General features: G+C 46.9%; 2 protein-coding genes across 2 annotated transcripts; both read left to right on the plus strand.

Moving 5' to 3' along the window:
* Positions 1 to 245: 245 nt before the first annotated feature.
* Positions 246 to 6,774, plus strand: LOC137786141 (gap junction epsilon-1 protein; the record flags this gene model as incomplete). Its single annotated transcript, XM_068577792.1, has 3 exons — positions 246 to 425; positions 1,350 to 1,547; positions 3,380 to 6,774. Coding segments are annotated over 3 exons (576 nt in total), but the record flags the coding sequence as incomplete, so codon positions are not given.
* A 950-nt stretch (positions 6,775 to 7,724) lies between these two features.
* On the plus strand, positions 7,725 to 21,411 carry vta1 (vesicle (multivesicular body) trafficking 1). The gene is made up of 8 exons (XM_068577791.1): positions 7,725 to 7,972; positions 11,664 to 11,758; positions 13,201 to 13,328; positions 15,238 to 15,313; positions 16,064 to 16,178; positions 18,660 to 18,896; positions 19,815 to 19,889; positions 20,361 to 21,411. Exons 1-8 carry the CDS (start codon positions 7,882 to 7,884, stop codon positions 20,504 to 20,506), a joined length of 963 nt encoding a protein of 320 aa, XP_068433892.1. The 5' UTR covers positions 7,725 to 7,881; the 3' UTR covers positions 20,507 to 21,411.
* The last annotated feature ends 3,926 nt before the right edge of the window (positions 21,412 to 25,337 follow it).

Consider the following 25,337-nt stretch of genomic DNA (forward strand, 5'->3'; position numbering starts at 1 on the left):
AGAGAGAGAGACAGAGAGAGAGAGAGAGAGAGAGAGAGACAGAGAGAGAGAGAGAGAGAGAGAGAGAGAGAGATGTTTCCTCTCAGGTGTTTTTAGTTCCAGCCCTCAGCGGGGCTCTGATGCAGTTTCATTTATCTGGCTGACAAAAGCTGTTTTCTCTTTGTCGCCTACTGTGTGTGTGTGTGTGTGTGTGTGTGTGTGTGTGTGTGTGTGTGTGTGTGTGTGTGTGTGTGTGTGTGTGTGTTAGGCCTCCCACCGTGATAGGACAGTTCCACACCTTGTTCTTCGGCTCGGTGCGGATGTTCTTCTTGGGCGTTCTTGGCTTCGCCGTCTACGGAAACGAGGCGCTGCACTTCAGCTGCGACCCCGACCGCCGAGAGCTCAACCTGTACTGCTACAACCAGTTCAGACCCATCACCCCTCAGGTAGGACTCACCTGTACTGCTACAACCAGTTCAGACCCATCACCCCTCAGGTAGGACTCACCTGTACTGCTACAACCAGTTCAGACCCATCACCCCTCAGGTAGGACTCACCTGTACTGCTACAACCAGTTCAGACCCATCACCCCTCAGGTAGGACTCACCTGTACTGCTACAACCAGTTCAGACCCATCACCCCTCAGGTAGGACTCACCTGTACTGCTACAACCAGTTCAGACCCATCACCCCTCAGGTAGGACTCACCTGTACTGCTACAACCAGTTCAGACCCATCACCCCTCAGGTAGGACTCACCTGTACTGCTACAACCAGTTCAGACCCATCACCCCTCAGGTAGGACTCACCTGTACTGCTACAACCAGTTCAGACCCATCACCCCTCAGGTAGGACTCACCTGTACTGCTACAACCAGTTCAGACCCATCACCCCTCAGGTAGGACTCACCTGTGCAGAAGCAGACAGACTTTTCTAGTCCCAGCATGCACCATTCAAACAAGGTTTTGACATAAATCCTTCCTAACATGCCACTGCTTTGTGTTATTGTGTTATTAGTGTGTGTGTGTGTGTGTGTGGGTGTGTGTGTGTGTGTGTGCGTGGCGTGCGTGCGTGCGTGCGTGCGTGCGTGCGTGCGTGCGTGCGTGCGTGCGTGCGTGCGTGCGTGCGTGCGTGCGTGCGTGCGTGCGTGCGTGTGTGTGTGTGTGTTGTTGTTCAGGCTCTGAACAGACAGTTTAAACAACTCAGTGACGCTCCAGGAGGCTTTTCTGGGGAATCCGGCTCATATCATGCTGGATGTTTATAGTTATGATCAAAATCTGGATCATGTGTGTTTCTGTGAGACAAGCCAGACTTGACTCACAGAAACTTGTCAGGAACTTGTTTTGTTGTCCTGACCCCTCGTCCTCTGCAGGTCTTCTGGGCGTTACAACTGGTCACGGTGCTGGTTCCCGGTGCCGTCTTCCACCTCTACGCCGCCTGTAAGAACATCGACCCGGAAGAGATCCTGGAGCGACCGCTCTACACCGTGTTCTACATCATCTCTGTTCTGCTGCGCATCATCCTGGAAGTCATCGCCTTCTGGCTACAGAGCCACCTCTTTGGCTTCCAGGTGTGTGCATTTACAACATGTCCATGTCACAGTTGTGCTTCATCCTTCCCATCCACGTTCAAATCACACGCCTCGCTCTCGTCATGATGACAAAGTGTGTGCAGACGCTCCTGCAGCCTCTCTCCAGGAGGTACGTGGAGATACTGAGGTGGAATCCTTCAGCAATGTCCAAGTGGCCAAAAAAAAGTTCCGTTCTTCTAACTTGGAACACCTCCAATGAAATGAGACTCTGGGACAGCGTTGAGTAGTGGTGGTCAGGACCTGAGACATATTGAGCTCTCTGTCAGGCAGCTTCACTTGGAGGACCTTCAGCCAGAGCCGTTGGTCGAGTTCCACCGAAAGGTTAGGAAGGTTAGGCCAATGTGGGCAACGGACCAGAGGAAGAAGCTTTTCAATGCATGTGGTTCAACCAGAGAGGTGGACTCCACATTGCAGCTGGGAGCGTCGTCCATGCATCCACCGTGGTGCTCTGCTAGCAGAGTCCACATCACACGCGCTCTGAGCAAAAAGATGATGGAGTCGGGAGCCAACACCAGTATGAAGGTCCATTTGTGTCTTTTTGACCCGAGCAAATGTCTTGTTTGTAAGTAAATCATCTCCAAATCTCTGCTCTCAAAAACAATTGCTGTCCAAAAAAGAAAAAATTGCTCTAAAAAACAAAACAAACTCAACTTGTAACTTTTTGGGTGAGAGTGCAGGTTTTTTGGGAGCAATTTTTTAGAGCGTTTTTAAAAATATTTTCTCACTTTTTTGAGAGCAATTTTTTTGGGGAGACCGTTTTAAAAAAAAAATTAGCAAATTTTAGTTTAAGAGGGTTTGTTTTTTTTGAGCAATTTTTTTTGGATAGAGTTTTATTTTTTCTCAATTTGTTTTTGAGAGCACTTTTTTTGGAGCGTTTTTTGAGCCAATTTTAGTTTTGAGAGTGTTTTTTTTTTAGTTTTAGTGGGTTTTAGTGGGTTTTAGTGGGTTTAGTGGGGTTTAGTGGGTTAGGGGTTTAGTGGGTTTAGTGGGTTTAGTGGGGTTTAGTGGGGTTTAGTGGGTTTAGTGGGTTTAGTGGGGTTTAGTGGGTTTTAGTGGGTTTTAGTGGGGTTTAGTGGGGTTTAGTGGGTTTTAGTGGGGTTTAGTGGGGTTTAGTGGGTTTTAGTGGGGTTTAGTGGGTTTAGTGTGGTTTAGTGGGGTTTAGTGGGGTTTAGTGGGTTTTAGTGGGTTTTAGTGGGGTTTAGTGGGGTTTAGTGGGTTTTAGTGGGGTTTAGTGGGGTTTAGTGGGTTTTAGTGGGGTTTAGTGGGTTTTAGTGGGTTTTAGTGGGGTTTAGTGGGTTTAGTGGGTTTTAGTGGGGTTTAGTGGGTTTTAGTGGGGTTTAGTGGGGTTTAGTGGGGTTTAGTGGGTTTTAGTGGGGTTTAGTGGGTTTTAGTGGGTTTTAGTGGGGTTTAGTGGGGTTTAGTGGGTTTTAGTGGGGTTTAGTGGGGTTTAGTGGGGTTTAGTGGGTTTTAGTGGGTTTTAGTGGGGTTTAGTGGGGTTTAGTGGGTTTTAGTGGGGTTTAGTGGGGTTTAGTGGGTTTTAGTGGGGTTTAGTGGGTTTTAGTGGGTTTTAGTGGGGTCTTAGTGGGGTTTAGTGGGGTTTAGTGGGGTTTAGTGGGGTTTAGTGGGGTTTGGAGATAATTTAATTACAAACAAGAAATTTGCTCTGGTAGAAAAGACACAAATCTACCTTCATACAATAGTATAATGCAGGAATACGACTCACACTGTTACCCATTCATCAGAGAGACATAAGGATGGAAGTTTAGACAACCATAAATACACCAACATGTATTCCTCTTTTCGTCCCTCAGGTCCACCCGCTGTACATGTGTGAAGCCAGTGCGTTGGAAAAGACCTTTAATGTGACTCGGTGCATGGTGCCCGAACACTTTGAAAAGACCATCTTCCTCAGTGCCATGTACACCTTCACCGTGATCACCATCCTCCTGTGTGTCGCCGAGATCTTTGAGATTCTCTGCCGACGTCTCGGTTATCTCAACAACCAGTGACACGCGTAAGCACACGGGAAATTACTGAGGGGGAATATTTCTGACAGTTTTTTAATCAGGACCTTGGTTGACTTTTGACGTTAGAGCGAACCTCACAAGCGGTCCACCGTGAGCGAGTCGCACCAGGAAATTTGAGAATGTGCGACAGAGTCACAGCTGGAAAGTCTGGAAGATGCTCAGTTTTATTTGCCCTTCACTAGGAAAGGACATCAAATAATACCAAGGCCACCAAAACCAAGACCAACACCAACACCAAGGCAAAAGCAAGACCACACCAGTGCCAGTCTCTCCCTGCATGACAAGGTCATCTAGATTGAGGATCGGATTCCCCTTTAGATACTCACAGAAAACAAACAAAGTTCCTCTTCGCTCACCTGCTTCATTGACATGTGAACTGTATCTGTGTGTATGTGTAGCACGCAGGTGTTCAAGGAGACAGACATTGAGATAACCAAAAGGCATTGCACAGGTTCCTTTGTTTTCTGTGAGCAATCTCAGTCCTGCTGTTGACCGATCAATAAGGCAGAGTGGTGATAACCCCGCAGCCGCGTATGGACTGATCTCTAAACACATCCAGTCTTCTTTGTTCAGTCAGTAGAAAGAGAGGCGAGACCTTGAAAAAGTGGTCTTAAAGGCCCTCGATGCATCTTTTCTGCTCATAATGACCCTAAACGGGTCTTTTTCAGGCGATGAAACGGCTCAGAGGAAAAAGCATACAGACTCAAGGTGACGTACTGACAGCCAACAATGCAAACCACCGAGCGAGTCGCATGCAGCCATGCAGACCACCAGGCCAGTGTGGCTCGTCTTCAAGGTGCTGATCCAATAAGCAGACGAGAGCTACCGCTCACGTCCTCAGACCCTGTGACCCGGTCGGCCCGCCCACGGGCCAGAGCGCTGCAGGTGCCGTTGCTCCTGACACTCCCACGTGTGATCGCTTCCAATGTGAGTCTGTTCCTGCTTCCAGCCCGGTCTGACCTTTACTTCCATCAACACACATCCTGATGGAGTTGTCTGCCTTTTGCAATCACAGTTTCCGCCTGGATCCAGCTCAAAGGCTCAGAGGCTGAATGAAACGGCCGAGCTTACTTCCACCAGATGTAAATGTGTCTCTGAACAATAACTCAATCACGAAAAAACTCTTTTTTACCCTTTGAGGTGAATATTTCCCCAACGAAACAACATTCATTCAAAAAGAAGTTAAACACTTCCTGGCTAAATGTGGAAGCTTTAAAGAAACGTACAGTCTGAAAGATCAGTGACTTACAGAGAAATAGTATTTACATTTGGGTATTAAGATCTGTTGGAATGAAAATATATGAAATATTTAACAGTACTACAAGTTGCAATGTTTTTAAAGTCGCTAAAAAACATCGTAAACAGCCAGTTGGAGGAAAGACCGAACAATCAAGGTGCTTGTGGATGTCCAGACATCCGAGGTGGGACGTCTCAGTTTTTAACAGACAGACCAATGAGAAAAGACCTTTGAAGTTTCTAGAGTACAGACCCTATTGGTCTCGTATATAATGTAGTAACTATCATGTTTAATAAAGTAAAACTAAGCGATCGTTCAGGCCAGAAATATTTGAAACAACGGTTGAGCTTTTGTTCACGTCTCCTCCTCATGTCTCCTTACTGAGAGCTTCATCTACTAGCTTGTAGTATTACACGTAATACTGTGTCACTGTTCATGTATTTGTAAAAGATTACCTCATGTTTTGTAATGTTTTTTTTTTTTTAATCAGACATCCATCCAACTTTTGTTATGAAGTTTTCAGCAATCTGTTTATCATCTCAGGTACAAAATTGCATTACCAGACAAAAGTGGATCAGACCCTCATTTCAAATCCTTTTAAAGCCTTAATGACTCTAATGGAGCCGCTCCAGGCTTCAGGCCCGCCGGGTCCGATGGGCTTCAGGAGGATTTGAAACAGGTATGTGACTCCTGTGGTTTGGGTTCGTCTGCGGTCTGCTATCCGTTAGCGGAGGAGGGTTTTCAATTTTGCCTCTGAAAGTTCTGTCGCCAAGACTTCGGCCTGGTTTCATTAAATGAATATGTAGAACTCCACAGCGGTACTGTTCAGGTCCAGTAGGACAATGTGTGATATAATGACAACATTTACATTTAGATAGGGTCCGTAAAAGCCCGGCTTCCACCCTGCAATCCTGTCTGGAATGAAGGCTCGAGGCCGCTGCTGAAAACCTTTCTCTTTATATTTTGCCTCAATGAAAGAAATGAGAATGTTTCTGGTTAGAATTGAGATTCATATGTTGTTTCTTCCTTCAGACAGTAGCCACGCTGCTAGCGTTAGCCATGTTGCTAACGCTGCTAGCGGTAGCCATGTTGCTAACGCTGCTAGCGATATCCATGTTGCTAAGGTTATGCTAACTACCCGTAGCAGCCCGAAAAACAAATCAGGAGCTGCAAGGAACAAGGAAACAAGGAACCGGCCAGAAACATTCCCCTTTGTTTGTTTTTAGAACAAAAAAGAAAAGTACGTCCATCTTTGTATCCGGCTGCTGACGTTAGCCATGTTGCTAATGCTTGCTAATGCTTGCTAAGGCAAACACGAGCAGCCGGAAACAAAAATGGATGGTTCATTATTTAATTTGAGGACTCATTTTTTCGTGGAGCATCTAAAATGAGCGACTCATAAAGCCACTAGCGGGTTTCATCACATTCAACAGTCCACAGGTATTTATTTTACAGGGTTCAGGGTTCATTTCTTTGCTTTAAACACCACGATCCCCCCGGTTTGATCCTCCATTAACGTCTTGGTGAAGAACTTTGGACATGAAGCTGTTCAACGGTCTCAGAACTGAACGTAGAGTCAAACATCTGGAAAGCAGATCATGTGTTTCGATAAGATTCTGGTGAATAACTGGAGAGGAGGAACATTTCTCTGGTACCTTTAACACCGCGATGCTTCCTTTGGACCATCAGCAGCGTTGAAGTGTGGTGTGTTGGCTGTGAAATGGACTCACTTCCTCCATCAACGGCGTGGAAGCAGCAGAGGCTTCATGACCCGCAGCAACCCGCCGCTCAGGTCGCCAGTCGCTCCGCTGCTGCTTTTGTCTTGAGATGATTGATTAAAAATGTCCGACAATCGTCTTTGTTTCATTTTTCAACGACTTCATTTGTTGTGTGGAAATATTTACGAGTTTCAGAGGAAATGTGGGAACACAAAGCGACAATAAATGTGTTACATCTTTAAATGCGTCGTCTATTTTAATTTAAACACCATTAGAGCGTGCGACACAGGCTCCTCCCACGCTGGACCTTCATGCAACGGTCTGCTGAACGGAGCGGGGGGGTCGGTTCTGAGGCGGTTCTGAGGCGGTTCTGAGTCGGTTCTGAGTTGGTTTGAAATTGGTTCTGAGGAGCAGAGAGCAGGAGAAGGCGTTGGGTTGGTTCTGCTCAGCAGTGAGCTCACCTGACAGCTCTCATCCATCAAAATACATTAATCTATAACTCACTTCACACAAAACAAGCTCCACCGAAGCAAAGCAAGGACCCAGGGATGAAGAGGAGGAGGAGTGCAGGAGGAGGAAGAAGACGAGGAGGAAGAAGAGGAGGAGGAGGAGGAGGAAGAAGAAGATGAGGAGGAGGAGCGGGAGGAGGAGGAAGAGGAGAAGGAGAAAGAAGAGAAAGAGGTGGAAGAGGAGGAGGCCCGCTTCTTTACCGCCATCGCAGACTCAAATCTAAGCAAGTATATTATGTGAGATGTCAACAAAAAAAAAACAACATTTATTTTATTTATTTTTTATAGATTTTTTAAACATTTTTTAAATGTATTTTATTATTTAGAATTGTTCATACAATATAACAATCACTATTTTTTTCCATCATATTCTATTGTATTATATTATTCAATTGTATATTTACAATGTATTAAATAATAAAAAAGGAAACACAATAAATACATGATTCCTAAAACATAATTAAATTAAAACTTATTCTGTTGCAAACTTACTTTGCAATGAAATGAGTCTCATACTACGAGTCATAAGGTCACAACAATATGACGTCATATTAATAACGCGTCCGTCACCTGTCCGACGGGTTTTACCGGTTAAAACGCGCCCTGTCTGAGCAGCCGGTGACGTCATCAGTCCCGCGTCGGCGGCCGCTCCTATTGGTCAACCAACGCGGAAGTGAAGCAGCCGCTTGCTTCACAACAACAGTCGGAGGTGGACGCGTTTCCTCGTCCTCTGAAGAAGCAGAAGAAGCAGAAGAAGCAGAAGGAGCAGAAGGAGAAGAAGGAGAAGAAGGAGCAGAAGGAGCAGAAGGAGAAGAAGACGTCATGGCTCTCCCGCCTCAGCTGAGAGCCATCCAGCACCACCTACGGACCGCGGCGGAGCACGAGAACCGGGACCCGGTCGTGGCGTATTACTGTAAGTTCTGCGTGACGTCATTGTCCCGGGTTTGTTTACGTGCGACCCCGCGGCTGAGCAGCGTTCACCAGGGACCGGGACCCAGACCCGGACCCAGACCGGGTCTGTTCCGGTGCCGAGCCGCGCCGTCCGTCCTCTTGCTGTTAGCTCCCAGGGGTCAAAGGTCGTTCGCCCACTGACGTCACTAGTCACAGTTATCGATGTATACTCAAATCCACGTTTGAGGTACTTGTAGTTGCAATACCTGGTTATTTCTATGTTCCTCCAATACATAGTCCTCCACTGCATGTCAGAGGTACATATAGTACTTTTTACTGTACAATTTGGATGTACATAGAGTACTTTTTACTGTACATGTCAGAGGTACATATAGTACTTTTACTGTACAATTTGGATGTAAATATAGTACTTTTTACTGTACATCTCATCACTACATATAGTACTTTTTATTAGACATATATATCTATATATCGATATCTATATCTATATCTATATAGATATAGATATATATGTGTATATATCTATATATATATATATATATATATATATATATATATATATATATATATATATATATATATATATATATATATCCCTGATTGGAGGCGTTTCCAGTGAGCAGCACTTGACTGTATTTCAGCCTCTTGGTCTCCGGCTTCCCTTCGGTATGAATCCTCTTCTGCTCACATCATAAAACATGAAGCGCTTTAATGAAATACTGCGGTGTGAAGAGCAGAGGTGATATTTCATATTTAATGTGTGTGACCTGTCTTCATGCTGAATGTGCGTCTCGTCTCCTCTGAACAATATCCGGAGCAGAAAGCTTCTTTTGATCCTTCTCATCGCTGTGAGGGCTCGCATATTAAAATGTATATTTATTATTGTACATTTATTGTGACTATGAATTACAGGATTGGGCGAGTTTAGCCCCTCGATGTGTTTACTATGAAAGAACATGAAAGAGTATGATGGAATAACAAAGGTTGTAAGAACCAGTCAGTTACGCAAGAAAACCAACAACCACTTCATGTGTATTGCATTCTGCACAACAAATATCACCTCAGCTCCTTCCCTTCTCCTTCCCTTCTCGTTCCCTTCTCCCGTCACACTCTCTAACAGGTAAAACAACATGACAGTTTGTGACACAAACAATTTTTAACACCAATAATTGTACACTTATAAAAGTACACCGCTGAACTGCATGCTGGGTACAGCGTTACAGCATGCATTACTAAAAAAAAACATGTGGTGAAACTGCCAGAATCTTACAGAATACGTTGAAATTAATTCCTGGCCTTATCGCACAGCCGTAGGTTGAGGCAAGAAAACCAACAACCTGATGTCTAGTGCATCACGTACAAACGTCCTGTTTACCAGGAATAGCTCTAAACAAGCTGCTTCTGATCTCATCTCCTTCTGAAATAAAGTTTCTACCTCCACCCTTCATGCCACAGTACAGATTTAGACGTGTGAGCATCGTCTACTCAAGATGCAGCGCGTACAGCTCGTTTCCCACCAAGTAGGGCAAACAGTCTGGGATGACTCCTCACGGTGTCGTGAGCGGCCTCAGTGCAGCGAGGTCTGACCTCGTTGAGCTGTGACACGGCGAGCTGCTGGAGGCGAGCTGCACGCCAAGCGGAGCGCCGCACTCATGACACGCTGGGATCAAACGCACGAGTCCACCGCCAGACAGCTGCCAGAGGAACCAGCACACGAGACGCACGGCTGCTTACCGCCAACATCTGACCATCTGACATCACAAAGTCTTGACGTTCTCTGAATGAAGCTCTGACGTTCTCTAAATGAAGCTCTGACGTTCTCTAAATGAAGCTCTGACGTTCTCTAAATGAAGCTCTGACGTTCTCTAAATGAAGCTCTGACGTTCTCTGAATGAAGCTCTGACGTTCTCTAAATGAAGCTCTGACGTTCTCTAAATGAAGCTGACGTTCTCTAAATGAAGCTCTGACGTTCTCTGACGTTCTCTGAATGAAGCTCTGACGTTCTCTAAATGAAGCTCTGACGTTCTCTAAATGAAGCTCTGACGTTCTCTAAATGAAGCTCTGAGGTTCTCTAAATGAAGCTCTGACGTTCTCTGAATGAAGCTCTGACGTTCTCTAAATGAAGCTCTGACGTTCTCTGAATGAAGCTCTGACGTTCTCTAAATGAAGCTCTGACGTTCTCTGAATGAAGCTCTGACGTTCTCTAAATGAAGCTCTGACGTTCTCTAAATGAAGCTCTGAGGTTCTCTAAATGAAGCTCTGACGTTCTCTGAATGAAGCTCTGACGTTCTCTGAATGAAGCTCTGACGTTCTCTAAATGAAGCTCTGACGTTCTCTAAATGAAGCTCTGACGTTCTCTGAATGAAGCTCTGACGTTCTCTGAATGAAGCTCTGACGTTCTCTAAATGAAGCTCTGACGTTCTCTAAATGAAGCTCTGACGTTCTCTAAATGAAGCTCTGACGTTCTCTAAATGAAGCTCTGAGGTTCTCTAAATGAAGCTCTGACGTTCTCTAAATGAAGCTCTGACGTTCTCTAAATGAAGCTCTGAGGTTCTCTAAATGAAGCTCTGAGGTTCTCTGAATGAAGCTCTGAGGTTCTCTGAATGAAGCTCTGAGGTTCTCTGAATGAAGCTCTGACGTTCTCTAAATGAAGCTCTGACGTTCTCTGAATGAAGCTCTGAGGTTCTCTGAATGAAGCTCTGACGTTCTCTAAATGAAGCTCTGACGTTCTCTAAATGAAGCTCTGACGTTCTCTAAATGAAGCTCTGAGGTTCTCTAAATGAAGCTCTGACGTTCTCTGAATGAAGCTCTGACGTTCTCTAAATGAAGCTCTGAGGTTCTCTAAATGAAGCTCTGACGTTCTCTGAATGAAGCTCTGACGTTCTCTAAATGAAGCTCTGACGTTCTCTAAATGAAGCTCTGAGGTTCTCTAAATGAAGCTCTGAGGTTCTCTCAATGAAGCTCTGAGGTTCTCTAAATGAAGCTCTGACGTTCTCTAAATGAAGCTCTGACGTTCTCTGAATGAAGCTCTGACGTTCTCTGAATGAAGCTCTGACGTTCTCTAAATGAAGCTCTGACATTCTCTAAATGAAGCTCTGAGGTTCTCTAAATGAAGCTCTGACGTTCTCTAAATGAAGCTCTGACGTTCTCTAAATGAAGCTCTGACGTTCTCTGAATGAAGCTCTGAGGTTCTCTAAATGAAGCTCTGAGGTTCTCTGCTTGTTTTTAACTTTCATCGGTCTGGAATCAGGAAGTTCCTCAGTGGCTTTAAAGGTGTGTGGAGAGGACCAGTGCTGCAGCCGGGCCACTGGAGGTCAGCAGCACTGTGTGTGTGTGCGTGTGCGTGTGCGTGTGCGTGTGTGTGTGTGTGTGTGTGTGGTCCTCTGAGGGTTTCTTGACTTCATTACATTCAAGCGTCAGAGCTTCTGCATGAACCCGTCTGTGGATCTGAGAACCTAAAACCAGCCGGCGCGTGCAGCACCTCTCCTGACCACCAGGGGGCTCCAGCTCTGAGGTCACTGCTCTGCGGACCCCCACATGGTGACCAGTCAGCCGGCAGCAGGAAACCAGATGAGGACCCGCTGCCAGTGAAGAGTCCTGATGCTTATCAGAGGATCCAGAACCAGAGAGACTCTCTGCTTGATTGTTTACCTGTTTGTTGACGGAGTAAACATGTTGTTGTTGTGCTGCAGGTCGACTCTACGCCATGCAGACCGGCATCAAGCTGGACAGCAAGACCCCCGAGTGCAGGAAGTTCCTGGTGAACCTCATGGACCAGCTGGAGACGGTGAGACACACACACACACACACACACACACACACACACACACACACACACACACACACACACACACACACACACACACACACACTCATTATGGTCATTTAGAGTCAAACAGACCATGAACGCACCACGATGATGTTACTCCACACTGTAACATGACCGTGGTGCGTTCAGGCTGCACACTGTAACATGACCGTGGTGCGTTCAGGCTGCACACTATAACATGACCGTGGTGCGTTCAGGCTGCACACTGTGTTGCACCGTGGAGCCTGAAGGCACCACGGTGCCTCTATGAGCGGCTGTGAAGCCGCTGCTGGTGTTGAGGCTCTGCAGCATGTTTACATGAAGATGCTGGTCAACAGGAAACAGCTCATTAGACTTTATAGAGTTGTTATGAAGAGGAGGGGGGGGGGTCCCAGCGGGGGTCAAGCAAATGAGCCTTTTACAGAGAGGAAGAGGAGCTGAGGAAGAGGAGCAGAGGAAGCGGAGCTGCAACACCTCGTCCACTCGTCTTCATCAGCTTCATCCTGACAAACAGAATTTACTTCTGAGCTCCAGCGTCAACGTTTTAAAGAAACTCTGTGTTTTACTGGAGGGCTCCCTTTAAGAGCCAATTAAAGGACACACACACACACACACACACACACACACACACACACACACACACACACACACACACACACACACACACACACACACAGGTTTTAATAGACGCTCCAGGGATCGTCATTACTGCCACACTCAGGACGTCAACAGGACGTGTGTGTGTGTGTGCGTGTGTGTGTGTGTGTGTGTGTGTGTGTGTGTGTGTGTGTGTGTGTGTGTGTGTGTGTGTTTGTATAATTGGTTGTGTGTTTGTACAAACTTTGTCCCACAAATGTTTTTCATGAACGATGAATGTTACTCTTGCAGAATGTTGATGCAGTCATTTATTATTTTTCTATCTGCAGGCTATAAATATATTAAACTAATAAATAATATTTGAACAAGATTACATTTGAGACGCGTTGAGTTCCTTTGATCTCAGAGTCCTGATGCCCTCTGACCAGGTGTCCACACACACACACACACACACACACACACACACACACACACACACACACACACACACACACACTCACACAGTGTGTCCATTCAGGCGGCTGGAGGGAACCAGCGTGTTTGCTTTTACTGGTTTTACTGGAAACCTGATGCCGAGCTGGGGGACGGTGACTCTGCAAGAAGATGTCTCACTCTGTTGGATTTGTTGGAACTATTAAAAACAACATTCCTTCATATTTCCTGTACAGAGAGCGGACACATTTAAGTTGACCTTCTCCACCGAGGAGTTCAGCGTCGCACCTCGATTCTGATTGGTCGATTGCAGAGAAGGTTTGGGCCAATCCCAGCTCTGCTCTGTGTACTTCCTGTACGAGAGGATCGATTGCGTCTTCTCTGTCTTCCAGATGAAGAAGCAGCTGGGTGACAACGACTCCATCGTCCAGGAGGTGGTGGGCAACGCCCACATCGAGAACTACGCCCTCAAGATGTTCCTCTACGCCGACAACGAGGACCGGCAGGGACGGTTCCACAAGTAAGGAACCCGCTGAGGTTCTGCACCTGCAGTTCCTCTTCTGTCCTTCCTTGTTTCCTCTTCTCTTTTCTGTCCTCATTTCCTCTCCTTGTCCTTGTTCTATCCTATCTATCCTTTATATTTCCTATCCTCTTGTATTCTATACTATGTGTTTCCTCTCCTCCTTGTTTCCTTTCCTCTCTGTCTTCATCTCCTTTGGTCTCCTTTTTTAAATTCCTGTATTTGGCCAAAGGTTGTTTGTGCAGGAGGACGCTCCACTCCGTCCATTCAGAGGAGACTTTTAGATATAGTTCCAACAAAGCTTCACCTTTAAAGACTGAACAGATGTAAACGATGCAGCATTACAAATAAATCCATAATAAATAGTCTTTACTGTAAATAATACACTCTGTGTGTGTTCTATCCTTAGTTCAGCCTCACACATGAAGTATACAACGTTTGTCTCCAAACAGAAGGAGATGAAGTCACATTTAAACAACCCTGATTTAAAAGGCAACACACTGATGATTATATTGTTTTATTGATTACAGTCAACAGGCTCTCTGAAGGATGATGTCATCCTTCATATTTAAAGAGGCGGGTCTCCAAGAAATCCACTTTAAGTGATTGAACAAGTTGAATTAAAGGATTTCTTTCAGTGGATGATTCATGATTCTGAAATGTTCCCTTCCTTCCACTTATGATGTGGAACATCTTTAAATTAATAGACATTCAATAACACATTAAAATATTAAAAAGTGATGGATAAGTAACAGAGACGAGAAGAAACAAAGGAGAGAGAATGCAGCTTTAACACATGAAGCATAGACTTCTATACAACCAGAGGAGTCGCCCCCTGGTGGTCAGGAGAAAGAATGCAGCTTTAACACATAAAGCATAGACTTCTATACAACCAGAGGAGTCGCCCCCTGGTGGTCAGGAGAGAGAATGCAGCTTTAACACATGAAGCATAGACTTCTATACAACCAGAGGAGTCGCCCCCTGGTGGTCAGGAGGGAGAATGCAGCTTTAACACATGAAGCATAGACTTCTATACAACCAGAGGAGTCGCCCCCTGGTGGTCAGGAGGGAGAATGCAGCTTTAACACATGAAGCATAGACTTCTATACAACCAGAGGAGTCGCCCCCTGGTGGTCAGGAGAGAGAATGCAGCTTTAACACGTGATCATGGGAGGAGCCGTGTGACTCAGAATAAGACGTTATTAAGAGGATCTTTAAATTCAGAGTTCGCTCTCTGGGTCGTATCCTGACCTCTTATCATAATTCCATAACTGGCAGTAGCGAGTGTAGATTAAGGATTATAGAACATGAACTCTGCGTCAGAGATATTCTCAGAAGACGACTTGATGATAATCTGATGAGATGAAACAGAAACGCTGGTATCAGACTCCTGGAGCTCGTTGGTATCAACATGGTTAAGTACAGAGTTTAAAGCAGCCACAGCCCACATTTACTGGCACTGGTTCAGGCTGACTTCCCATCATGACACACACACACACACACACACACACACACACACACACACACACACACACACACACACACACACACTCTCTCTCTTAAGGTGAGGAACATGAATGGCCTCCTTGTAGCTCCTGAGCAGCAACATGTCGCAGGAAGTGTCTTATTCCACCAAAGTTTCCCATAAACGTGTGTGTGTGTGTGTGTGTGTGTGTGTGTGTGTGTGTGTGTGTGTGTGTGTGTGTGTGTGTGTGTGTGTGTGTGACAGACACACTAAAATGCCTTTTTTATTTTTTCAGGCTCACAAATCAAAACATGTTCTAGACGTTTCTACATCTCGAGCAACTCACCTAACGACTAACGTCTTCTCCTCTTCTTCCTCCTCCTCCTTTTCCTCCTCTTCCTCCTCCTCCTCCTCCTCCTCTTCCTCCTCCTCGTCCTCCTGCAGGAACATGATCAAGTCGTTCTACTCATCCAGTCTGCTGCTGGACGTCCTGTCTGTGTTTGGGGAGCTGTCAGAGGAGGTAAGAGCCGCCGTCCTCACCAAGCACCAGATACAGTAGAACCCGCCGCAGCGTTTAATCTCCTGAAGGTTCCACAAAGACCTGCAGGCCTGAAAGGAACCCACACAGAGGGTTCTACTGAGAACCCGCTTGTGTTCCAAAGGTTTCATCTAGAAGGATCCAGACCCTGCAGAGGATCTAGACCCTACAGATTATCTAGACCCTACAGAGGATCTAGACCCTACAGATGATCCAGACCCTGCAGAGGATCTAGACCCTACAGATTATCTAGACCCTACAGAGGATCTAGACCCTACAGATGATCTAGACCCTACAGAGGATCTAGACCCTACAGATGGTCTAGACCCTACAGAGGATCTAGACCCTACAGATTATCTAGACCCTACAGAGGATCTAGACCCTACAGATGATCTAGACCCTACAGAGGATCTAGACCCTACAGATGGTCTAGACCCTACAGAGGATCTAGACCCTACAGATGATCTAGACCCTACAGAGGATCTAGACCCTACAGAGGATCTAGACCCTACAGATGATCTAGACCCTACAGATGGTCTAGACCCTACAGAGGATCTAGACCCTACAGATGGTCTAGACCCTACAGAGGATCTAGACTTCTGTGAAAGTAATACAAGTAATATTATTCTGCTTGTATGTTGCATTTACCCTCCTTGTTAACGCCTTACCCCCCCCCTCCTTCCCCCCCCACCTCCCTCCCCCCCCCTCCCCTCTTCCCCCCCCCCCCCCCAGAACATCCAGCACAGGAAGTACGCGCGCTGGAAGGCGACTTACATCCACAACTGTCTGAAGAACGGAGAGACGCCCGAGGCCGGGCCCATCGCCATGGAGGACGACGAGGACGCAGGTGAGACGCCGCGCTGGCCCTTTAAGAAGAGCACGAGGACACGCACACGACTCACAGCTTGTGTGTGAGTGTGTGTGTGTGAGTGCTTTGTTAAGATCGGTGCAGGAAAGCCCTGCAGTACAACCCACAGACGTGAGGAGATAAGAGCTGATTAGCTGTGTGTGTGTGTGTGTGTGTGTGTGTGTGTGTGTGTGTGTGTGTGTGTGTGTGTGTGTGTGTGTGATTACAGTCTGGAGAACATGTCGGCTGCTTGGTTTCATCCGGCATTTGTAGGAAAACCTACAAAAAGTAACGGCTGCAACTCGTAGATATCCAATAAAAATATTAAGGAGAGTTCAGCGAACAAACGAGATGTTTCCTCCTGGAGGCCGCTGCTCGATTCCCACGTGTGTGTGTGTGTGTGTGTGTGTGTGTGTGTGTGTGTGTGTGTGTGTGTATATGTGTGTGTTTATGTGACTTTTCCCCTGACCTTTATGGCCTCTCTTCCACATAGGCCGTGACCTTTAGGAGGAGCTCGATCCAGAGCAGATTGACTGAACACGTTAATCAACCAAAGAGCCGCTAAAGTTCAATGCATTCTGGGAAGTATTGTGTGGAAGAGAAACGCAGACTTTGGTTTGGCTGCAGAGGAGATTACCTCCAGCAGATTGTTCCCACATGCAGCTCACGGTTACCCACCGTGTCAAAGCTAACCATGAAGCAAAGACTTCTATACAACCAGAGGAGTCGCCCCCTGGTGGTCAGGAGAGAGAATGCAGCTTTAACACATGAAGCATAGACTTCTATACAACCAGAGGAGTCGCCCCCTGGTGGTCAGGAGAGAGAATGCAGCTTTAACACATGAAGCATAGACTTCTATACAACCAGAGGAGTCTCCCCCTGGTGGTCAGGAGAGAGAATGCAGCTTTAACACATGAAGCATAGACTTCTATACAACCAGAGGAGTCGCCCCCTGGTGGTCAGGAGGGAGAATGCAGCTTTAACACATGAAGCATAGACTTCTATACAACCAGAGGAGTCGCCCCCTGGTGGTCAGGAGAGAGAATGCAGCTCTAACACATGAAGCATAGACTTCTATACAACCAGAGGAGTCGCCCCCTGGTGGTCAGGAGAGAGAATGCAGCTTTAACACATGAAGCATAGACTTCTATACAACCAGAGCAGTCGCCCCCTGGTGGTCAGGAGAGAGAATGCAGCTTTAACACATGAAGCATAGACTTCTATACAACCAGAGGAGTCGCCCCCTGGTGGTCAGGAGAGAGAATGCAGCTCTAACACATGAAGCATAGACTTCTATACAACCAGAGGAGTCGCCCCCTGGTGGTCAGGAGAGAGAATGCAGCTCTAACACATATAGACTTCTATGCGCTCTAAACAGAGCTCCTTCCAGCCGCCGTGAGGTCGCCATCTTGTTTCCTGGCGTCTGTGTTGATGTGTAGAAGCACGTAAGAGCTTCACACCATCACAAACATGACGTGTGGAGCTTCAGCTCCAGTGAAAGGAGGAGATCTTCTTCTTCTCGACACTGGGCTGCTTGTGTCTGACAGAAATGTCTCTGGGTTAATGTTGCATGTCTCCTCCCTTCCTCTCCTCCCTTCCTCTCCCCTCAAATGGAGAACAGCTGTTCTCTTCAGGCTGTTTGACCGCGGGATGAAACCCGAGCTGCAGAACCCCGTTTCTACAGGATGAACCAGGCGTCTCAAGTCCCTGACAAACGGACCCCAGTGCATCCTGGGAGAAAAGGAGAGGGAGGAGATGAGAGGAGGGGAGAAGAGAGGAGAGGAGAGGAGAAGAGAAGAGAAGAGAGGAAAGGAGGGGAAAGGAGGGGAAAGGAGGGAGGGAGAGAAGGAAAGAAGGGGAGAAAACAAGAGTGTGTGTTTGTGTATCTGTGTGTGTGTCTTTTTGTGTGTGTGTGTCTGTGTCTCTTTGTGTCTTTATCAGTGTCTGTGTGTGTCTGTGTGTATGTGTGTGTGTCTTTTTGTGTGTGTGTGTGTCTGTCTGTCTGTCTGTCGAGGTGATGATGTCATGCCGATGTTTTGTGGGCGTGGCCCAGCAGCTGCCTTTACACCAGCTTAGTGACGACGGGCGATGCGTTCAGGGTCCCCTCCGCAGGGACGGAAACGCCGGCCAGCCTGGAGGTGTTCGTGTCAACACACACATTCCTGCTCAGGGTCCTGGGGGGATGACGCAACCTCTGGCCCTCCTAGTGCTCCGCCAAAGTGAGTCCAGATGCTGCAGAGGCCCCCGAGGGTCACATGACCAGCTCCGCCAGGCTCCGCCTCCTCAGAGGGGAGATCCTCATCGTCCCTAAACAAACCGCATGGAACCTGAACTAATGTCACTGGGTTGGAGGTTGTTGGTTCTGCCCTCCATTTCTTCCTCCCCGTCTGTGTGCCTCGTGGTTCCTCCGGTCTTGGTCTCGTTGAGGTTCTGTACTTCCCTCACGGGTCTCAAACCTGCGTTGTCTCTTCTCTCTGGTAGGCGAGTACGGAGCCGGGGGGTTCTCCCACGGGGCGTCCTTCAGGGGAGGGCCTCCTTCGGGGTCCTTTGAGGAACGGGACCAGAGTCCAGGGCCGGGTGCCGGACCGGGGATCGGCTTCGCTCCCGGTCCGGGATCGGTGCCGTCTGGTCCCCCCAACACCAACTTTAATAACATCCACATCCCACCGGGGGCCCACGCACCGGCCAACACTCCAGCCGAGCTGCCTCCGCCCACAGGTATGTGTGTGTGTGTCCCCACAACGTCCTGTAAGTCAGTGTCCACAGGTATGTGTGTGTGTGTCCCCACAACGTCCTGTAAGTCAGTGTCCACAGGTATGTGTGTGTGTGTCCCCACAACGTCCTGTAAGTCAGTGTCCACAGGTATGTGTGTGTGTGTCCCCACAACGTCCTGTAAGTCAGTGTCCACAGGTATGTGTGTGTCCCCACAACGTGCTGTAAGTCAGTGTCCACAGGTATGTGTGTGTGTGTCCCCACAACGTCCTGTAAGTCAGTGTCCACAGGTATGTGTGTGTGTGTCCCCACAACGTCCTGTAAATCAGACGTGTGTCCCCACAACGTACTGTAATTCAGTTTAATGATGACGTGGTGAAGTTCCTGTCCAGCTGGGATGTGTTTTCTTGAAATAAGGGCGGGGCTGTTATCAAAACTATCATATATTAGTAATAATGTGTCCCAGTGGTGCAAGAACACACACACACACACACACACACACACACACACAGACACACACACAGACACACACACACACACACACACTCACACTCTCTCTCACACACACTCTCTCTCACAGGAGAGTGAGGCTTGTGTCTGGTCAGATTGTTATAATAATAATGATGTTGACATGAAGGTGCTGAGAGGTGAGGAGTGTTTTTCTGGAGGACTCTTCGTCCCCTTGAGGTGAACTCTGGTGAGGAAGAGGAGGTGAAGAGGGACCACCTTCCTGTGTGACCTCGCTCACTTTACATCTGATTATTTTACCATTAATAACCCGTTTTGAAGCACTGACTCTCATGAGGTGATGGATCACTGCAGCTTGTGTCTAAACACGCTTCTCTCTCCTGGAACACGCGTGTTCATGAGGACGTCACGTCAGAGAAGGCGGGTCACATAACACATGTTTTTGTTGACCAACAGAACCAGTTAAACCAGTTCCTGTTCCCAGATCAATGTCCTCTGTGGACCCCGCACTGCTCAACGCCCAGCAGGAGGGTGAGAGGACACACACACACACACACACACACACACACACATATATATATATATATATATATATATATATATATATATATATATATATATATATATATATATATATATTCAGACTTCATACTTATTTCATAGATAAGTTTTTGAAGCTTCGCCCACTTCAGAGAGATGAGGTCAGAGGGAGCGGCCATCTTTAATAAATACTGCACTGAAGAGGGGATGACAGACACACACTCACACACATGAACAGACACACACACACACACACACACTCTCACACACACACACACTCTCTCACACACACACACACACACACACACACACACTTTCTGAATCAATCCTGTCTTTGTAATGAAGAGAGATTCCTGCTCACGCCGCCTGATCGGACTGCATTAAGTATCTGACGCCTCCTCTTCCTCTTCCCCCTCCTTCTCCTCCTCCTCTTCTTCCTCCTCCTCGTCTTCCTCCCTGCAGGCGGTGTCCATCTCACTCCGGAGGACTTCACCAAGGCCCAGAAGTACTGCAAGTACGCCGGCAGCGCGCTGCAGTACGAGGACGTGGGCACGGCGGTGCAGAACCTCCAGAAGGCCCTGAAGCTGCTCACCACCGGCAGAGAATGAAGCCTTTGTCCTTCTTTTCTACGCACACACACACACACACACACACACACACACACACACACACACTGTACAACACACACACACACACACACTCTCTCTCTCAGCTCGGCGTCGGCGGACATGATGGAAATCAGTTGGCAACAATGGCCGCCTGTGTCGGCTGACGGACTGACTGCTTATTAATTATCAGAACCCAAAGATCAAAGTTGCGTTGTTGACGCCGTCGCCTCCTTCAGCCGCGGCGCCGCGTTGAACGTCTTTTGGTTTTGTTTCGGCTTCTTTTTGAACAATTAAATATCAAAAAGATTTGAAAAGATTTTACAAGAATCTGTTTTTTTGTGTTGCTGCTGTGGTCCTTTTGCATGAAAACGTAAAAAAAAAAAAAAGCAGGTGGCCTGTTAGCTTAGCTTAGCATGAAGACAGGAAGTAAGAGGGAACAGCCAGACGTTTTTTTCTTTTTTTTTAATTCTCCGATCAGTTTTTGTTCGGGTTGAAAAGACTCAACGTGAGTCGGTGCCGGAGGCTGGCTAGCTGTTTCCCCCTGGGTCCACTCTTTATGCTAAGCTAGGCTAATTGTAACGTTCCAGATTGTTAACACAAAAGTGTGACATTGGGTTTAAAGCTGACCGAACGCGCTGTGACCTTTGATGTTCAGGAGAATGTCCCGTAACAAAAGTAAAAAAACAAACTGGTTAGCTCACATGCTACGTGATGAGCTAACAGTCAATTCAACTCTAATTTAACAAAGCTGCTGGTTCTCTCTCTGCTTCTTTTGATTTATATCTGAGAGCGGCGGCCATCTTTCCTTTGTATTGGGTGTGTCATTATTTAACGTTTTCTGAACTTTCTTTTTTCACAAAGATCTCGTCTGTCGGATTCGGTTTGAATAAAATACTTGAAATCAACTTTCTGAGTTTTTTATTTAATATCTTTGACCTTTGAGAGGTTTTTATTTATTCCATTTTTATTAAGCCCAAAAACAGAAATACAAATTATCTTATTTTATATTAGTAGAGTAGTATACACGTATACACACGGTACGCTAAACGAGTAGTATACACACGGTACGCTAAACGAGTAGTATACACACACGGTACCCTAAACGAGTAGTATACACACGGTACGCTAAACGAGTAGTATACACACGGTACGCTAAACGAGTAGTATACACACGGTACCCTAAACGAGTAGTATACACACGGTACCCTAAACGAGTAGTATACACACACGGTACCCTAAACGAGTAGTATACACACGGTACCCTAAACGAGTAGTATACACACGGTACCCTAAACGAGTAGTATACACACGGTACGCTAAACGAGTAGTATACACACACGGTACCCTAAACGAGTAGTATACACACACGGTACCCTAAACGAGTAGTATACACACACGGTACCCTAAACGAGTAGTATACACACGGTACCCTAAACGAGTAGTATACACACGGTACCCTAAACGAGTAGTATACACACACGGTACGCTAAACGAGTAGTATACACACGGTACATATAACGAGTAGTTGTGTGTACATTTGTAGTACTGTGTATATCAGCAGTACTGTGTATATTAGTAGTACTATGACTCTACCTTGTTTTCTCTGTAGCTTGACGTTCTCTCAGCAGAAGAACAGTCTCCACCCCGCCGGGCCGTCCGGGCCTGAGAATCAAACCCACCCGGGGGAGCGCTTCTCTCTCTCAGTCCCCCTCTCTCCTCCCTCCTTCTCTCTCTCTCCTCCCTCCTTCTCTCTCTCTCTCTCTCTCTCTCTCTCTCTCTCTCTCTCTCTCTCTCTCTCTCTCTCTCCTCCCTCTCTCACTCTCTCTCCGTCTCTTCAGTCTTTGGACACTTTTTCGTCTCGAGGATCTTTTTGGATTTTGTCAGATCTTTTGACAGAAAGTTCAGTGAGACTTTGAGGAGCAGGATGATCCTCCAGAGGAACCAGCTGCCGTGATCTCATGTGAGTGCTCCCCCCTTCATCACCTTCTTCTCCTTCTTCTCCTTCTCCTCCTTCTTCTTCTCCTTCTTCTTCTCCTTCTTCTTCTCCTTCTTCTTCTCCTTCTTCTTCTCCTTCTTCTTCTCCTTCTTCTTCTCCTTCTTCTTCTCCTTCTTCTTCTTCTTCTTCTTCTTCGTGTTGTTCTTACGAGGCAGCAGAGAGCACAGCGTTCCTGTTCCTCATTAACGTCTTTAAGGCTCAGAGAGTTTGACATTGTGATTCCTTCTACTGGTTCATCTCAAGGAACTTCTGGTAGGTTCTCCTCCCAGTGCTCCTAGTCCTCCCAGTGCTCCTAGTCCTCCCAGTCCTCCCAGTGCTCCAGTCCTGCTGGAGTGAGTTAAATAAACATTGTAACTCTTGACTCTGACTTTGAGGAGAAGTTTGAGTCTCACCTCGTTAAAGAGGAAAATATTCTTCTTCTCTGAGCTGAGAACTCGACTCTGGAAGAAGAAGAAGAAGAAGAAGAAGAAGAAGAAGAAGACGTAGAAACAACAACAACAAAAACAACAACAATATAAAAGAAGACTTTAGATCTCCTGTGAAATGAAACACTTTTTAAAAAACTATTCAATAATTTAAAAGCCTCTTTTGTCACATTCTGAAGAACACGTCGTTCTGTATTTATGTTTAAACAATGACTCTAACCTACATATATATATATATATATATATATATATATATATATATATATATATATATATATATATATATATATATAAGCTTTGATCTTTGATTACAGCAGCATTCTCTGGCTTTGTTTCATGAGCTTCTTCAGTGTCTCAACATGTCAACATGTCAACCCTCCAGGGTTCATCAGCTCCTCACAGGTCTTGTGTTGATGGTGCAGAGTTGTTGAGTCTGACGCTGCAAAGCTTCTCCAGCACATCAGAGTCTCACTGGGTTCAGGTCTGGACTCCATGTTGGACATGATGCTCATGCTGTCTGAACCTCTGTCACCACCTGAGGAGTCCTGCATGCCATCAAGATGAAACAATCCATGATGGAACAACCTGGTGGTTGCTCAACCTAGACCTGAGCAATTGCAGCAACCCCAGATCACAGCAACGCCCCACAGGCTGCTACAGCAGCAGTTACATTCAGGTGGACACTTGCTTTTGGCCGGCCAGTGTATGAACGTGTCTTCAGCGTTAGCGGCAGCAGCTAGCTCCCCGACAACCGACCACCAGCATGTTGACAGACGACTGCAGATGTAAAACAGTAACACAACCAGCAGTTAACGCACCAGACGTACAAAACCCTCACAACCCTCTGTGGGAAAGACGTCATCAGTAAATCCACTTCTTCTTCTTCTGCTTCTGCTTCTGCTTCTTCTTCTTCTTCTGCTTCCGTTGACAGAAGTCACGCTGCAGAGTTTTGTATTTGAAATATAGATTCATTGAATTAGCTGTGTTCATATCCTCACAGTAAGTCAGACTCCAGGGCTGCTCTTTATCTCCGGTCCTGTTCCTGATCTCTATGGACAGGAGATCCAGGAGCAGCCGGTGGAGGAGAACCTCAGGTTCTGGTTCTCCGGATCTCCTCCCTGCTGTTTGCAGATGATGTGGTCTGTTTGCCTCGGACCGTGACGTCCAGCATTCACTTATTAAGTCGAGTGTGAAGCCGCAGGATGAGAGTCAGCAGCTCCTCCTCTGAGGCCATGGAGCTTTGCTGGGAACCAGAGGACTGCTCCTCCAGGTGGGGACAAACTGCCCCAGAGAAGGAGCTCCAGCGCCTCAGGTCTCCTTCACCAGTGAGGCTCAGTTGGAGCGGGAGATGGACAGGTGGAGCGGTGCGGCTGCAGCAGGAAAACAGATGCTGCACCTGTTGGGGAACAGGGAGCTGAAGGAGAAGCTCTCAGTTTACTGGTCGTCTACGTTCCAACACTCACCTACATCACCACCTCTGGGTCAAGACCCAAAGAACCGGGTCTTTGATGCAAGCGGCCAAAATGAGGTTCCTCTGTAGGGCTCGGCCTTAGAGATAGAGTAAGGAGATGAGGTTCCTCTGTAGGGCTCGGCCTTAGAGATGGAGTAAGGAGATGAGGTTCCTCTGTAGGGCTCGGCCTTAGAGATAGAGTAAGGAGATGAGGTTCCTCTGTAGGGCTCAGCCTTAGAGATAGAGTAAGGAGATGAGGTTGCTCTGTAGGGCTCAGCCTTAGAGATAGAATAAGGAGATGAGGTTCCTCTGTATGGCTCGGCCTTAGAGAGTAAGGATACTGTTCTCCTCTTAAAGGTGAGGCTTGTTCTCCTTCACTTCTTGATTCAAGACTTCTGGGACACAAGATGGCCGCCTGCAGGCCGAGGCTCCGTCCAGCAGCATGAATCGTCTTCCTTTATGCGCTCGCTGACCTCGATCCTCTTGTCATTCACGGAGGAGGCAGGAGGCAGGAAACAAGGAAACAAGGCGCAGCAGTTGACAAAGAGGCGAGTTAGTTGTCTTTAATGTCAGAAGTTGCATGAATTTGCAGCGTGAAGCCGACGAAGAGACAAAACCTTCTGTTCTGTCTGCTTTCAATATTTATGAGCAGACCTCTCTCTCTCTCTCTCTCTCTCTCTCTCTCTGTCTCTCTCTCTCTCTCTCTCTCTCTCTCTCTCTCTCTCTGTCTCTCTCTCTCTCTCTCTCTCTCTCTCTCTCTCTCTCTCTCTCTCTCTCTCTCTCTCTCTCTCTCTCTCTCTCTCTCTCTCTCTCTCTCTCTCTCTCTCCCTCTCTCTCTCTCGCTCTGTCTCTCTCTCTCTCTCTCTCTCTCTCCCCTCTCTCTCTCTCTCTCTCTCTCTCTCTCTCTCTCCTCTCTCTCTCCTCTCTCGCTCTGTCTCTCTCTCTCTCTCTCTCTCTCTG

Source organism: Clinocottus analis, unplaced genomic scaffold (assembly GCF_023055335.1).
Source record: "Clinocottus analis isolate CAN_PGR_092001 unplaced genomic scaffold, fCliAna1.0.p SCAF_159, whole genome shotgun sequence".
NCBI lineage: Eukaryota > Metazoa > Chordata > Actinopteri > Perciformes > Cottidae > Clinocottus > Clinocottus analis.